This window comes from Elephas maximus, chromosome 3 (genome assembly GCF_024166365.1).
Source record: "Elephas maximus indicus isolate mEleMax1 chromosome 3, mEleMax1 primary haplotype, whole genome shotgun sequence".
Taxonomy (NCBI): Eukaryota; Metazoa; Chordata; class Mammalia; order Proboscidea; family Elephantidae; genus Elephas; species Elephas maximus.
Window position 1 is genome coordinate 159,163,248 of NC_064821.1, and position 17,410 is coordinate 159,180,657.

Sequence of the window (17,410 nt, forward strand, 5' to 3'; positions counted from 1 at the left end):
CTACATTTCCAGCTTACAATTGCAGGTATAGGATGTGGTGGACTGATGGCCTGCTGCGCCTGGGTCCACTGAAGCAGGTTTCCTAGAGAAAGTTTTCATTCCCAAATAGTGTACAAGAGGCAAAACCCAGCCCTAAGAGGCCAGCCTGCAGAGGATCAGCTGGGTAGGTCATTCCTTACCTTCCAAATTCATTCTCTTTGTATACCTTTATAAAACACAACATGAACACTCAAATGTGTTTTATATAAAATAACACAGTGGGGATAACCAATATATGTTACCAGCTGTGTTAAAACATACTTGTGTGCAGATGTTGAATAAAGCTCCTTTATCTGCTTAACTGAAGCTTATTGCAAAATTTCTAGTCAAGTGGTTTAAAAAAATACTGTTACCATTTATAAATATTTAAGTGTGTGAGATTCAGAAGTTTTCTCAAAACTAGTATGGAAATAAACAAGATGCTAAGGTTGCTACAGGGCTGCTAATGCCAAAGTCAAATATTTGTGTTCAAACATCTTACTGATTGACTTTAAACGTAAATATTATGAATATAACCTTGTGAACAAACTTATGCACAAAACACTACATTACACATCCTTATATACTAGGGTCTATGCAAAATTTAAAGGAGTCTTGGTGGCGTAGTGGTTAAGCACTCAGTTGCTGACTGAAAGATGCATAGTGGTTAAGCACTCAGCTGTTGACTGAAAGATACATAGTGGTTAAGCACTCTGCTGCTCACGGAAAGACTGGCAGTTTGAACCTACCAGACACTCCATGGAAGAAAGACGTAGCAGTCTGCTTCTGTAAAGATTACAGCCTTGGAAACCCTATGTGGCAGTTCTACTTCAATCTGTCCTACAGGGTTTCTGTAAGTTGGAATTATCTCATTGACAACAGGTTATACAAAATTTACTTTGAGGAATAATATTGCAAACCAATGGTTTACGTACCAGTATCAAGATTATCACTTATATCTCAATTCTTCCTTTAGCAAACACTCTCTACTTCCATTGGAAGGCACTTTGTCCCAAGCAATTGTCTCTCACCAGCTACTGTTAGTGCATAGCAGAGTGACTAAGTCTTGCAATGCTTCCAATCTGGAAGAAGCTTTTTCCTCAAAAGCATTCATTTCTCTTATTATTGTGCTTTAGATGAAGGTTTACAGAGCAAATTAGTTTCTCATTAAACAATTAATACACATACTGTTTTGTGACACTGGTTGCCAACCCCATGACATGTCCACACTTTCCCCTTCTCAACCTTGGGTTCCCCATTACCAGCTTTCCTGTCCCCTCCTACCTTCTTGTCCTTGCCTCTGGGCTAGTGTGCCCTTTTAGTCTCATTTTGTTTTAATGGGCCTGTCTAAACTTTGGCTGAAGGATGAACCTCAGGAGTGACTTCTGAGTTAAAAGGGTGTCTGGAGGCCATACTCTTGGGGTTTCGCCAGTCTCTGTCAGACGAGTAAGTCTAGTTTTCTTGTTTTTTTTTTTTTTGAGTTAGAATTTTGTTCTACATTTTTTTCCAGCTCCGTCCAGGACCCTCTATTGTGACCCCTGTGAGAGCAGTTGGTGGCGGTAGCTGGGCACCATCTAGCTGTGCTGGATTCAGTCTGGTGGAGACTGTGGTAGTTGTGGTTCATTAGAAAAGCATTTATTTATGATCTACCTTCAGGAACTAAAAAAGAAAAAAAAAAAAAAAAGCACTGTGCTAGGTTTTGTGATATTCAGAACAAAAAGAAACTGGTTTCTCTCTCCACAAATTACGACAAAATAGAAGCAATAATGGGACGGCCAAGGACACAGGATTGGAAAATAAAAAATGAAATGCCACTGAACTTGACATGTAACCTTTTTTATTTTGTGATAAAAATGCTTTCATATAAATTTGTTCTTAACTACTTTTAGAATGAAACTTTGAAAAGTAAAAACAAAAGTGTGCATTTTCCTTACTATAACCAGTCAGGAATATGCAGTCATTTTTTTCGGTTATTGCTTTTCTCATACAAACAGGTACAATATCACTTTTAAGAGAAATGTACACAAGGAAGTCGCCATAGTACCAAACAGTTATTAGTGGGGGCTTCTGGGTATATAAACGTGTCCTCCCAAATAGTCATACATTCAATGTACTGGTTAAGGCCAAAATTCCCAAACCACCCACCAAAGAGACATTACACCTTTGGTTCTTTTCTATGCAAGAATTACAAACTAGCAAATTTAATAATAAGAACACATAATGGACTTGAGCATCACAGCTGCTTACGTTAAATTCTTTAATTCTCAGTCTCTCTTTCCCTCAGACTTCTCCCTCTCCTACTATCATGTAGGTCAGAAAATGATGCTTAAAACAGAAGAAACAAACAAATAGAAAACCTATCCCCAAGGGCAGGCAGAAGAACTTAAACAACAACAAAAGAACTTAAAACAACAACAACAAAAAGGGGTGAAGGCATCTATATGTGGCATGAAAGATGTATCCTACAAAAAGTTAGTCTTCAATTCAGAACCCAACTGAGAAAGTGACTCTCCATCTTACCTTCCCTTTTATTAAATATTACACAACTCAGGGGGTCCTTAAAATCTGATAAAATGCCTGAAAGGCAGTGTCCTCCTTTTCATCACTGAAGCCTGTTGGATGTGAATGGCAGCTCTTACACTCCCTTCTCCAAACCCAAAGGACTGAAATTAAAGTCTTCCAAGAAGGAGCAACAAGCAAGTTAGTCCTACACTGTGCTCAGGGATGGAGGAGACTACAGAAGATCAAAGCCGCTGGATCCAAGGCTGATACTTTTGGGAAGCGGGGCTGGAAAAGGGGTGCAGAGAGGAGCAGATGTGGTATAGTTCACAATGGCCCATGCACGCAAGTCCTCCCTATCCATGAACTGACAAATGGGCCCAAGGTAGAGAGTCACCATTTAGAATGATAAAATGTTCACATGCTTTGAAAGAGGCTGGTAGAATGCCTTTACGTGAGAGAATAAAATACAAAATGAACAAAATCTGTTTATATCAAGGCAGGACTGGTTATTTTTGTTGGTTCAATGAATTTGTGCAGGACTGAAAAACCGTTTGTAGACTGTCATGCCAACAAACACATAGGGTTTCCACATGGGGCCACGGTCAGATAATCAGGTACTTGGAGACTACTGACAACTACTTCTGGCTCTGGCAGCAATGAGGACTACCATTGAAAGCAAAACAGAGTAGGCAGTTAACATATTAACAGCTACTAAATGGCATGGCAGAACTAACTTCCATGGGGCTCCATAGCACTGGGTAGAAGTGACACTTGGCCATGGGGCCAATTTTTAGTTGACTCAGGGAGAAGTGGAAGAAAAATATTCTCATTCTATTTCTACAACTGTCTAGTAGAATGCTTCTACCCTTGACAGAAAAGTCAAGGGAGTCGCAGAGAGCATAAATAAAGGGAGAGGACTGAGGTGTGGTGCAGTCACAATCTGAACATAAGGAGAATAATGACAAGAGTTTGTAATCATCACCCAGAAGTGACTTAAGCAAGGAAACAAGCTTGGGAAGCCTGTATAGTTTCCAAAAAGGAATGTCACGAGGAAGGTAGGAGAAATGACAGCAATCCGTAGCAAAGGCCACGTCACAGTTCCTCCCCTTTCCAACCTTCCAGTCCAAGGGCTGGCTTGGACTCTAGAAATTAGGCCAACTTTCCATTTTCTAGCTTTGGATATAGAAGACATCTTTCCTCGAGAACGTACCAGGTAAACCCAGTGACTCAGAACACCCAAATGTGGAGGGAAGATTGGTGAATGAGCCTGTAAGAGGAAGACAACTGAAACTGGGACCCCTGAGCTGGGGAAAACTGTTTTAAGTGCCGAGGGTGTATGGTTGAAGACATTTTCTTCTGTGGAGATGTGTGGAAGGAAAGGCTCAGCAGCTAAAACTGGCTTCATCTGATGGTAGAGGGAGGGAAGCGGGGCTGAGCATTGTACAATCTCAGGGAAAACGCATTTCACGTTGGCAGTCATGCTTGGCAGGAACGGAAGGCACCTGCTGGGTGGTAACTACCTCTTGCATGAGTTACCTTACCTCTTGGCCATTCCAAAAGTTTTGCTGGCTTAAAAGAACAAAACGAACAAAAAAAAGTCATAGTATCTAGGCTGCAAAGGGTAAAACTTCACAATGACTAGACCTGCAAACAGAAAAACAGCAAATACTCATCCTTCTTCCTGGTAAGGTTTATATACAGCCCTGCATGCAGGCAAGAGAATTAAAGTGGCAGCCTCTTGACAGGATCTCCTACCCCCCAAATTGGTCCAACAAAACATGCTTTGCTCCCCTTCTGCCTCTAGGAATGATCTATGTAGGAGAATGCAGTGTGTCCATTTCCTAAAGAAACACTTAGGAGGTTGTGCATAATCAAAATAAACCCTGTGAGACTCCGACGGACACTGGGAAATAGGAGGGAAAAAGGAGGATGAAGTTGCTTTCTAGGGCAGGAATGATTAAAGCACAAAGGTCTTGCCCTTTAACATACTGGCGGGGCTACAACCATGGAGAGGTGCAACAATTAAAGCACCAATGAAGTCAAAAGAATGTCCAAGGATAAAAAGATGAGAAAGGTCAACTCAGGCAGAATTCCAGGGCACAATTCCCAATAGGATTCTACTGTGGAAACTTCTCACAGATATGGCAAAAGCCCTCAGGGCTTAAAATGTAGTCCAAGCTGCAGGAATGTCTGGGCTACAATAGGCATCTGTCTTATTCTCCAAAAGGAAGGGAGTAAACATAACCTCTGGGCTTGTCTTCATCTTGCAATTCCATGAACTTGGCTTGATGCGCAAGAGAGTAGAAGGAGCCGATGTCCCCAAGCACAAACCCTGCAGATACCCAGTGAAGCTGATAAAATTGCTTCTTTGCATTATCTGAAAGATAAGAGCATCTCTTCTCTCCTGCCTCCAGGAGCTGGTTCCAGAGACTTCTTCATTTCTCTCCCGGATGACCTTCATTTTGTTCCTCAGCAGCATTTACAATAGGCAGTTCTGTCCCTACACTGGAGGCAGACTCTTTCACGCATAGACCTGCATATTGCTATGCGGTGGCTCAGACATGTGTGTCCCAGGTCCCCGCTGGCCTCCTCCAGCTCCCCCAGGGGTAGGACTGGTGGTGACATCTGACCAGTCAGAAGCAGAGTGGGGTGATGAGCTTGACCACTGGTCAGGAGACTCTGGGGATGGTGTCAGGTAGGGATGCTCACCTTGGAGGTGACCACTGTGGCTGGGCGTCCGCTCAGCAGCATTTGAAGAGGCATAACTGTGCTGTGAAGGGGGCGTGGGGTACTTACCCACAGAGGCTGGGAAAGGATGATAGGCTGGGAGAATGGTCTGAGCTACCTGACCATCCTGCTGGGGCATCATGGCAGTAGGGAAAGCCACATTTGGCAAACGGGCCATTTCTGGAATCTGGTACATGGTGGGCAGGGGGCCTGCAACAGTGGGAGGACAGTTGGACTGAGGCTGAGGGGCCCCAGCTGGTTGGGCAATGCTGCCTTTGGGGATCAGCTGGAAAGTCACAATGGGGGGCAACGGCTCCCGAGGGGTTATGTGCTTCCCATCAGGTGGTCTGTTCTGGGGAGCTATGCCAGGGTGGGTGCCCTCAGCTGGAGTGAGGACCATACCAAACATCTCACTGTACTGGGTTTCATTCATCTCCATGCGGTTCATCCAGTCTGCTGGGACAGTGACTGGATGTAGCCTACCCAAGCTCCCTGCACTGCCACCACCTGGAGGGACAATGTGGTGGTGGGACAGCAACTGGCTCACTGAGGGAAGCACAGTGCTGGCCCCATGAGCCAGAGGCTGCATTTCATGAAGGTTAGAGAAAGACAATGCATGCTGTGAGTGGGCAGGGGCAGGTGGGGCAGCAGTGGCCAACATAGGGTTGGGTGGTGAGGCCTGTAAGATTCCAGGGGATGTAATCATTGGAGAGGATGTGGTGTCAGAAACATATGTGTGAGGAGACTCCAGGGAATCAACGGGTGATAAGGTCACTGAGCTCTCAGACAGCTGGCCCTTGTCACTCAGAGACTTCTTCCTCCTGTTACCCTTGGCATCCTTGGCCTCCTTGGCCAGGTGAGGGAGGCTAGTGGGCATGGCACTCTTGGCATTGGGCCTTCTGGGCTTCTTGCCCATAGGGGTGTGCTTCAGGCTGAGGAAAGACCTGTTGGGTCCACAGATGACAGGTGAGAGAGCAGAAGTCAGCACGGTGCCTGGAGGGCTCGGTGTCACATTGTACTCATCCAGGAGGCGCACAATGTCATGATGCATGCGGTCCCGAGCCACATCCCGGGGGAGGCGATCCATGTGGTCTGTGATGTCCCGGTTGGCAAAGTGGTCTAACAGGATCTTAGCTGCTTCATAGCTCCCCTCCCGGGCAGCAAGAAATAGGGGTGTCTCTTCCTACAGAAAAAGCCCATGCACACAGAACATATTTTAGTAACACTCTTGAGAATATAGTAGTGTTTCTCAGTCTTTGCTTTTTTGTCATCACCTCCATAAGGAGCCTTTTTTAGACATTTTATTATAATTGCCTCTCGCCTTATGAAATTTGATATCATAGATATACAGTATATATGTTTAGGTACTACATATACATCTGTGCTTTACACATAAAAAGAGTAAGATTTTTTTCTCACCCCCCAAGAACCAATTTGCCTCCTTGGGGGTGATATCACTCCCGGTTGACAATACATGAAATAAAGTGTGCCGTTGAGCCACAGGCCCACTTAAAAAAGCACTGAGCTTATTGAAGGAAATTTCTAAGGGAGAAAGGAGTTAGAGATAGGGAAGTTGGGAGGAGAATAAGCTCAGGCAGGTGGAGAACTGGGAAAAATAAAGAAAAGAGTACGAAGAAAGAAGAGACGAAACATCTGTAAGAGAGGACTAAAGTAAGATAATGAGAAAGAAGAAGTTAATGAGAGAGGATGAACAAGAGAGGGGGGAATGAGTGAACAAAAAGCAACCAAACTTATTTACAGAACAGCCTGGCTCAAACTGAGCATGGAGTGAGCAGAGGGCTCAATCCCGGCACCTCCCTGGATGACCCCAGCATCCTTCATCAAGGTCTCTGGACCCAATTCCTGCCCAACCTGCTTCCATCTTTGTCTTCAGCTATCACCAGAGAAGCTATACAATTAAAAGGGAACGGGCCTCACAACTGGGTGCTCTGTTATGTGCATGCTCAAGCTCAGAGCCCACACTATACCTTGTTGTCCTGCATGTCTCGGTTGGCTCCATTTTTCAACAGCAAAATGGTTGCCTCCACATTATTGACAGCAGCTGCCCAGTGAAGAGCAGATTTTCCTGCAGGGGAAAAACACCTTAATAAGCAGATAAAGAGTAGAGGACATGTCCTACCTTCTAGTATAAGGAGGCACCATGACTTGTACAAGGGAACCTTGAACTTCAGTATAGGCTGCCCAGCCTTCAGAAGACCTCCAGGTAAAAGGATCACTTGTCTGTGGTACTTACTTCCTCCCCATGGCAGAACTGACCAAGTCACATACTGAAGACAATATCCTATTGATTACATGCCAGAAGGTGTATTTAGGATGTCCCACAATCCTCGCAGTGAAATCAGTTCTCATTAAGTCCTCTTATCAGAAGCGGTACGCCCAGGAACCCACACAGGCAACGCTTTCATGGACCTGCTTTGAGGTTCAAACACCCTCACTAAATATCCCTTCTCATCTTCATCTCGGGAGCTCCCACAGGCTCTGTTCTCTGGGTCAATAAATATATGTTGAAAGAAAGAAGGAAACAATGGATGGATGGATGAGTCTCTAAGATTTGGAGCCAAGACACTTCTTTATGGTGAATGTAACAATTCTCCCTCCTAAAGGCATGGTTTGCAGGTACGAACCCAAACCCCTGGCTCTCGTCCCTACCATGGTCATCCACTGCATTCACATCTGCTTGGCAGTTGATCAGCTCTGCCACCATGCCCTCCACAGCCAGGCGGGCAGCCAGGATCAGGGGCGTAGTACCATCATTCATCCTGGCATCTAGGTCAGTTGCTCGGTTGCGGATCAGAATCTTGAAGATGAGAAAGTACAGAAAAGAGAGTTACCTGGATGAAGGAAAATAATGAAACCAAGAGAAGAGATAAGAGCATCAGAGCTCAGGTGACACTCTAAGTTCTCGGAGAGCAAGGGATGTCTTGTTATTTTTGTGTTCCAGGGTTCTACCGTGGTAGCTCAATAAATATTTGTTGAATGAATGAATGAGTGGGTGCTCGAGGACAATGGCCCATGTACTTCTACTGTCTAAGGAAAGAAGAGGGATGTGGGAAAATTTCAAACCCTCAGTCATGGTATACAGTCTAAGGTGATACAGAATGCTTCCAATCTGTGGACATTACAGAATACTGTGAACTCACATCAAGAAAACAGCCAAGGAGCAGACAGTTTGGGATAGGTACCACTCCCATCTGATCTACTTATTTGGAAGGCAGCTTGGCATAGCAGAAAGAATGGTACTTAAGAATCAGAAGACTGGTGGTATCGGAAGTGGGCTCTGGCACTGTCTGGCTGTGTATTCCTAGGTCAGTTTGCCTGCCTTCTTTTTCCTGAGTCCTCATGGAGCAAGCATGGCTCTAACACCTGCCCTAACTCTCTCAAAGGATTGGCAAATGAATTTCATGACATATTGAGTGCCTTGACAAGGTAAGACATAGCTCCATAAAGAATTCTTATTATTCAAGCTGACTCATTTCCTATTCTTTACCTGGAAGACACCCTGGGCATCGGCTGCCACCGCGGCGTGGAGAGGGCAGCGGCCCATGTTGTCTTGAGCATTGGCATCTGCACCTGCATCCAGGAGATGCTTGGCAGCATCTGCTCTCGAGTAGCGGGCTGCGAGGTGCAGGGCCATCTCGCCTGTGCGGTCTGTCTGGGCCTGGAGACTGGCACCCTGGCCCACCAAGTCTGTGATGATGTTGGCAGAGGAGTCCTCTGCTTCTTCATCTTCATCACTCATGTCTGAGCTGCCTCCTCGGAGAGATGCCAGCATCAGCGGGGTGCACCCATCTGCAGAAAAGGAGAATTCAGGTAAGTATTTAAGGAGGAGAAGGAAGTTAATGATCAGTTGACCCTATTGTTAGAACAGTCCTATTTGACTGAAGTTATTCCTACGGAGGAAAAAAAAAAAATACCATGTCCTTCTTGTGGAATTGATAATTAGCTTTGTATCTGCCACCTACTTTTCCTCTGATAATGTCCTTTCTAAAGAAGCCCTGGTGGTGCAGTGGTTAAAGGACTCAGCTGCTAACTGAAAGATCAGTGGTTTGAACCCACCAGCCGCCTTGCGGGAGAAAGATGTGGCAGTCTGCTTCCATAAAGATCACAGCCTTGGAAACCCTGTGGGGCAGTCCTACTCTGTCTTACAGGGTTGCTATGAGTCCGAATGGACCCAACAACAGTGGGTTTGGTTTTGGTTTTAATGTCCTTTCTATATAACATAATGGGGAAGTAAGAGTATTTTAAGCTGAGGCCGCTTCTCTAAGTTTAAAAAAAAAAAGCTTTTCCGTTCATGTTTCTTAGTGCTATGTTATCTTAGACATTCTAAAATACCCAATATTGACACAACTAATTTCAATATATACTAAACTATCAGCTAGACTAATTCTCCATTCCTCTGCTTTGAGGTATTTCTTCTCTATTCTACTACTATCTAAGCCATTTAATCAGCCTGTCTTTTTTAAGCATGTGATATAGGGAGCAAGGTAAACTCCTTCCTTTTCTTCTCACACGATTTCATCATTTCTGCATGCATTTATTCCTAAAGCATTCACTTCATCAAACTGATTCAGAGTCTGTGAAACTGGCAGATGGCATATCACCAGGTGGGACAAACACAGGGACAATGGGGATCCAAGGGCAGGTACCACCTGGTGAAGAGGGGGAGGCTTGCTGGTGCTGACCTGGTCCACGGACATTCACGTCCAGCACATCCACCTCCTGCTCTGCCTGAGGAGGAGTGGGTGCAAACGATGGTGTCCTACGGATGTCTGCAGCTTCCAGGTGCTGCTGCGTCCATGGGCGTCGGTCAATGGGGTCATCCTCTTCTGAGAGTAAGGCCTCATCTTCACCCTGAAAAGGGAAAACAGTACCTTCTGTCAATTTGACCCTCCGCCAGAACTTGCTGATAAGGAGCAGGTCCAGAGTTGACTACTTCACTCCCAGTCACCCACTCAGTCCACTTGTACTCCGATTCTCCACATGATCACCCAGCTGGCTTCCTACAGCTCTTGCAGTGTGGTTCCTGCTTACTTCTCTGTACAACTCTCCTCACCTCCCCATTCCAAACCCTAGACTTCAGCCTTAATATGCAACTTGTAGATCCTCAAAGCACCATATATTTGCTTCTAGGCCTTTGCCCATGTTGCTGCCTCTGTCTGGAATGGTCTCCCCCAATTTTTTATTGGAATAGCTCCACCTACCCTTCAATTCAAGTTAGACCTTACTTCCTGTTGTTGGTCCTAAGAAGCACACCCTGCTTACCTCCATTACTACACTGTGTTAAGTGCTCACACGGCACCATGTGGCAGTCTCTACCACTAAATGTAAGGTTGCTGAGTGCAGCGAATGAGCCTTGTTCATAGTGCACCCCTGCACTTACCATAGTGCCCAGCACACAGCAAGCACTCAAGACTATGTGTTGAATAATACTAATTATCATCATTTAAAAAGCAGCTATCATTTATTGAATACTTAGCATATCATAGGAACTAGGTAAGGTACTTTACATACATTGCTGTGTTTAATCCTCACGATCACTCTTAGAGGTAAGAATTATTATTATTCCCATTTTATGAATAAGGATAATTAAGTACAAAGAGGTTAAGTAACTTGCCCGGTTAGTTAGTGGCAGAGTTTTGGACCTCAACCACATTCTGACTGTAACTAAAACAACGTTCTTAACCATCACGCGCTACTGGCTCTCAGCCATGTGGAGCTATGGATGGACAGTCTCTTTTTCACATCAGCATCAGCCCAATCTACCTCTTACTTCAGTAGGGTTTTAGTTTCTTGGGCTGATGATGGGGAGCTTCCAAACTCAATGGTCACTGGCTTTCTTTCACTGTTTAATTTCCTCTTCCCTTTCAGAAAGGAAAGTGCCCAGAAAAGATAAGGGAGAGATGTAGCCATGAAGGAGACTGCTATTTATACTTACCATTCCTCATTCGACTACTATCAGCATTACACGAGGAAGAGGGCATGATTTATTATTTTTGAAGAATTCTTACTGGAAAACATACATAGGTAACCCAAAGTCATAAATGACCTCAAGATTCCTGCCTTTCATTAGAACCTGGGATGGCCACTACCTGGGCAATATATAAAGACTACCACCCTTTCCTCCCATTCAGGATACTCTAGATAGCAAGGGACAGAAATCTGAAATGTGATCAGATAGAATGGGTGACAATGGTGGTGGTTCTACCACAGCCAGTTTACCTTGGCCTTCTTGGGCTGGGGTCCTTCAGCATCGACCCAATGCTCACTTGTTCCAGAACCAATTAGGTTAGCCTCTGAAACTTGCACTGACAGATTTCTGATATTATGGGGTGAGGGGGAGGAGAGAGAAGAGCAGAGGTTATGCCATAAATCAATACAGTTGCTTTCAACACTTTGCACACCAAGACACACTCCCATGGCTATCTGCAGAATTTTGGGGGCCCTGGACCAGAGGAGATGAGCAGTAGTTTATGTGCCATTTCCTAAGCATACACCCTTTCCCTTCCCACTGATCAAGAGCTTACACCAGTATGCTTCAACATGGAAGCTGAGCACCACTGGGCTACAATGTGCAGACTAGAAGTACCCAGACTGTGGTCTCACAGTCACTCAGTAAGCATTCGGAGTCAGGGTCCAAGTGTGATCTTGTGGCTAGAGTTCAGAATTTAAAATCATGATTCAACCAAACCAGCTTTTAGAGTTCTCACTGCTCATAATTACTGTCAATAACGTTTTGTTGGCAAACCCTCTTACTTCAGCCCCACAGCATCCTGTCCCACCGGCTCACGACGCTTGTGATTGCTGGAGTCTCGGCGAAGGGTGAAACCTTCAGGCAGCCAGAGGGAGCCATGCTTACGCTTTCGTTTTGCCATGATTACCCCCAGCAGGATAATAAACAGGATAATGACAACAGCAACAGCAAGTAGATAGAGGAGCTGAGTGCTTTTTGGAGTCCAGGATTCACCTGAAAAGTTCAGAGAAACAGGGAAAGTGATGAATAAACATTAACTTCTCAATATTAGGATTAAATTCATTTAGGGGGCAACTTTGACCTCACCAGCCCTGAAAAATAGAGGGCTGGACCTTGAAAAGTGTGCCCTTTCCCTCTGCCCCCAAGTGACACCTTTCCCCTCTGCCCTCTCCCCTTAACACCTGTGCCACTCACTGATGACAGACACAAGAGGGTATGACAGGGTCCCCTGGATGGCGTGAGAAGCCAGAAGAGCTGCTGCTGCATCGGTGTTCTTGAAGCACTGGTCTGAATCCTGAACACATTGGCGGTTGTCAATTTCCAGAAATATTTTAGAGCTATGAAATGCCAAGGGAAAAGAAGAAGAAGGGAAAGGGTGAGTAACACAGAAGGGTGCAGGTCAACAAGCTGAGTCTGATGGGTTACATGACCCCTCCTTCCTCACCTTCAAGATCAGACTCTCCACCTCAGTGATACTGCTTCCAGAAAGACCTAAAAAATTAGGACTTCACCCCTTCAGATCCTAAACACTAATTCTCACTTTGGGAGTTTCTCACTTTTCTTAGTCTGGCTGATTCTAAGCCTCTGACTTGGGCAACTCAAGACAAAGTGATAAAACTGTAAAAAGGCAACCTTCAGTGCTCTCCTTCTGTGCTTTTGGTGATCTTCTTCCACCCCTTTCCCATCTTCTCACTGGCACTTGGTAGTTGTGGGGCGCCACTGAGTCAATTCTGACTCATAGTGACCACATGTGATAGAGTAGAACTGCCCCATAGGGTTTTCTAGGCTGCAGTCTTTACAGAAGTAGGTCGCCAGGTTTTTCTCCCACAGAGCCACTTGGGTGGGTTTGAACTGCCAACCGTTCAGTTAGCAGCTGGCTCTTAACGGTTGTAACCATCGGGGCTCCTTGGCACTTAATACTACTGTAAAAATCTTTCCCTCCATGTTTTTGGCCCTTATCCTCCTTTGTCTCTGTACCCGTAGCTTGGCTAGCTGTAGGAATAAAAGTTGTGGGATATACCAACAAAAAGTGCAGTGTGAATGACAGAATAATGTCAAGAGACATATCATAAATGAAGGGCCTGAAGGCAGTGCATCATACAGGCGGGGAGTCAATAATAGGGCCATTTGAGGCAACTCGGCAAAGGTTAGGGGCTTTAGCATTTGAGGAGGCCTTCCCGAAATCCTGCCTCCTGCTTACTCCAGCCCACCTTTGCGGATTCCAAGATCAAGACAAATCTTCACCCTTAAACAGAAGTACTGGGTTAATGGATTTGATCTATTTGATGGGTGCTTTATCTGTCTGAGCTTTGGGGTTTCATAGGTTTTGACTTATGCTGGGTATCAAAGTGCTCAGCTTTATAAAATTCACCTTTAAGAAGCTCAGAAACCAAAAAACCTACCCAGCCACCTCCTGCTCTTCTTCAACAGGAAGGGACCTGCGTGTCATCCTCTGCTTCTTCATGGCAGCTGACTTCTCTCCATAATATGGGTATACCATGAGGGCCCCCTGGGCGTCCCGTTTAATGCGCAGGTTGGTGTGGAGCAGGGCGCCCAGTGCCCGCAAGAAGCTGCGAGCATCCTGGAGCAGCTGTTCAGGTGGCATCAGCACGACAATAACCAGGGTTCCCTCTGCCAGCTTCTCTGGCTGGTCAGCAGCACAGTCCAGCCCATCCCAGCCACACTCCTCGCTGTTGCATCCCTGGTCACAGTGGTTGTCTTTGTAGTGGTCTGCACAATATTTGTCATACCTAGGTAGGGGGAGACACAGGGGAGAGAAAAAAGGGAAAGGGGTTCAGATTAGCCTGCAGCTCTATTTGCTTTTCTATCTGCAACTACCAGGGATTTTCCAATCCATTTTCTGTGGCCCAGGTCAGGCCCCATATGCCCCATGGAGTCTTCCTTGAGTTCTCCTACCTCTAGCATCTTAGAGTACATACACGTAGCCTGTGCCACTTAACATCAATGGGTGCTCCCTGAATGAGAAACAGCACTGTGTTCACCATGCTACATGGGCTTAGGGGTTCCCAGCGAGCTTGCAATCCTAAGTTAAATCTTTAAATAAAGCTATATATCTGAAATAAAAATCAACCCAGTTCATGCTTCCTCTATTTTTGTATCCAGTGCCCCTGGTGAAGTATCAATGGATAAATAGCCCTGAATCACCAAGAGTTGCTATACACAGGACCAGGTCAATACGGTCCGTTCTTCCCCTGTCAGGGCTGAATCTCAGCTGTGGAAGGTAGGGGGAAGTGTACGTTCCATACAGGACACCAGGGCTAACTTGTACAGCCTCTTCTAGTCTCTTTACCAAGATTAAATATTGCGAAAAGGAATTCGAGGCCAAAACCTAAATGTTGCACATGACACTTCAGCTACACTCTCCTCTGCCTGCATACCCTTTGATATTTACATCAGTTGGTACAGCTTGCCATCCTAGCTCAGTGGAAAAATTAGGAGTCAGGAGAAGCCCGTATGTACTTTGGAAAGTTCTTTAACCTTCCCAGGCCTCTGCTCCCTCACTGTGGAAGAACATTAATAATATCTGTGCCTTACAAGGTTGTTAGGAGTTAACTGGGGTTAAATCAAATGGGATGGTAGATATGAAAGGTACTATGCAAGCCATGGAAGCACCATAAAAATGCAGAATAAGTGCAATAATGAAGGCAAGGAAGGTTAAGTGACCTCATTTAGCTTATGCCTCCTGCTAAATCTGGATGGGGAAAACCAGTCTTAGGGAACGGAGTGGGGTGAAAAGGGAGAGGTACAGACCTTTCCATCCATCCTGCACGCAGGTTATGTGAGAGGCTGCCTGGGAGTGGGCAGCACCACTTCCACAAGTTATTTCCCCCAGGAGGTCGTGAGAGCAGCAGGTGAGAAGGCAGAGAGAGGCAGAGAGAGAGGGTGACTGTGCAGGGAGCATTCCTGGGCCTCGGTCAGCAGAGAGACCACGGGGTCGTGTGCGATGGGACAAGGCTGACGCCCAGGAGAAGAGGGCCTCGGGGCACCAGTCTGGAAAGCAGAGGCAGCTTGGGCTGAAGCACTGGAGTGGTTAGGAGCAAGAACAAGAGACCGAGGTGTGTTAGTGACAGTGCCTCTCAGCTTCTGGGGACCTGGAGCCCTTACTTGCATGTCTTGCTGTTCCTCTGGCATTCAAAGTTGTCAAAGAGGCACTCAGCCGTGTTGCACAGCTCGTCACACTGGTTGTTGATGTAATCCCAGCACGGAAGTGGGGAGGAGCAGTTGGCCCAGGGGTTCTCCATGGTGAGAGAGCAGTCGCCCCCATCCCACTGGCAGGCATGACTGTTGCAGGCCTCATCACAGACGCCGTCCCGGGCTTTGTCTGCACAATACTGGCTGAGACAGGTGGCGGGAGGCATGCTGGTGGGGGCTGTGTAGAGCTCACAGTGGCTGCCCCAGAACCGGGAAGGGCACTGGCAAGAGTAATAAGGGGGCTGGCGCTGAGGATAGCAGGTGCCCCCGTGCTGGCAGGGGCTGCTGGCACAGCCTGGCTCGCAGTCCTGGGGATTTGGGCAGAAGCAGCGGGGTCCTGAGGCTGTGTGCACACACTGCTCCCCTTTCCTACACTTCACTTGTCCACAGCTGCTCTGGCATCTTGCCCCGGAGAATCCCTGTGGAAATGAGTGAAGAGATGAGGAAGGCAGGCCAGGTCCTGAGGGCTTGCCCATTTTCCTCTCCCAAGCCTCTCCCTGCCATACCTCCAGGGAGATAAAGACTAGACACTTCACTAAGATCCCTCCATGTGCTTCCTGGGCCAAATTCTAGGAAAACGCCTCTTCAAGTCAACCTATAGGCCAGGGCTCAAGGTTCCACAGGATGAATGCAGAATTCTCTCACTTAAACAGTGCACTTCTAGAAATTAAGTCCACAGGTCATGGTGGATGAGAGTCAGGTGACACTATCTATACGCACCTTCCCTAACCATCAGGAGATCAGTCAGATAATGCCTTTATAGGGAAAAAAAATCATCTTAGAGTTTTAGGTGTCTGAAAAACTTCCATGTCTCATCTCTCTCAAACTTCCTGCTTAGCCCAAGCCAAGATTACTGGAAAGGGTTCCTTTTGGTATCTCTCCACACAGTAATCTCCATTTTAGGGGGGTTTCGGCCTCTGGCACAGGTAGAACACTGCATAGCACAAGGATAAAAGTAGGCTTTGTTCTAGTGTAAGAAGCAGCTCACTCCCAAGTGGTTCCTGCCAAAGTGTTTAAGCAGAGTTTCCAACCAGCTCAGTCCAACCTGGGCAGCAAGACTGCTTTCCCGCACGGGATTGAGAAGCCTGTTTTCAAGGGAACATTCCATCCCTTCCTGTGATTTTTTTCCTTTGCTCCTTCTGACAACTGATGGTCACAGATTAGGGCGTTACTCTTTTGGGAAGGGATTAAGTGGCATTGAGAGGAAAAACCAAAGCACTTTCTTCTGAAGGATCTAAAACTGAGAAAGCTCCCCATTATGGAGTGAGAAAAAACAAAACAGTTTAATCTCAGCTTTGACACAGACTGTACAAGAGAGAGCATGCTCTTTAAATCAACAGCAGGGCACTTACCGGGGGACAACGACAAATGAAACCATCAGGCATGTTGCTGGCCACAGCACAAGTCCCTCCATTGAGGCAAGGCATCTGGGGACACACATCCACGAAGGTTTCACAGTGACGGCCTCAAAGCAGAAAACAAAAAGGGGGTTTTAAAGGTAGAAGTAGTGACAGCAAGTGTCATGTATTGAATTGTGTCCCCCTAAATTACCTATCTGTCTAGGCCATGATTTCCAGTATTGTATGATTGTCCACCATTTTGTCATCTGATATGATTTTTCTACGTGTTGTAAATCCTACCTCTACAATGTTAACGAGATGGGATTAGTGGCAGTTTCGTGGATGAGACTCAATTTACAAGATTAGGCTTTGTCTTGAGCAAATCTCTTTTGAGATATAAAAGAGAGAAGTGAGCAGAGAGACAGGGGAACCTCATATCACCAAGAAACAAGAGCCAGGAGAATAGTGTGTCCTTTGGACCCAGAATCCCTGCACTAAGAACCTCCTAGACTAGGGGAAGATTGATGAAAAGAACCTTCCCCCAAAGCTGACACGGACAGAAAAGCCGTCTCCTGGAGGTGACATCCTGAATTTGGACTTCCAGCCAACTAGCTTGTGA

General features: G+C 46.0%; 1 protein-coding gene across 1 annotated transcript in view; it reads right to left on the minus strand.

The window, feature by feature from the left end:
- Positions 1–1,838: 1,838 nt before the first annotated feature.
- Positions 1,839–17,410, minus strand: part of NOTCH2 (notch receptor 2) — a 175,319-nt gene continuing 159,747 nt past the window's right edge. The window contains exons 24-34 of the mRNA XM_049879949.1: positions 16,804–16,916; positions 15,365–15,870; positions 13,642–13,989; positions 12,434–12,576; positions 12,022–12,232; positions 11,488–11,584; positions 9,951–10,119; positions 8,756–9,057; positions 7,918–8,065; positions 7,236–7,333; positions 1,839–6,430 (exon numbers count right to left, since the gene is read on the minus strand). Coding sequence (XP_049735906.1) covers positions 5,042–6,430; positions 7,236–7,333; positions 7,918–8,065; positions 8,756–9,057; positions 9,951–10,119; positions 11,488–11,584; positions 12,022–12,232; positions 12,434–12,576; positions 13,642–13,989; positions 15,365–15,870; positions 16,804–16,916 — 3,524 coding nt within the window. The 3' untranslated portion in view covers positions 1,839–5,041. The remainder of the gene's footprint in view (positions 6,431–7,235; positions 7,334–7,917; positions 8,066–8,755; positions 9,058–9,950; positions 10,120–11,487; positions 11,585–12,021; positions 12,233–12,433; positions 12,577–13,641; positions 13,990–15,364; positions 15,871–16,803; positions 16,917–17,410) is intronic.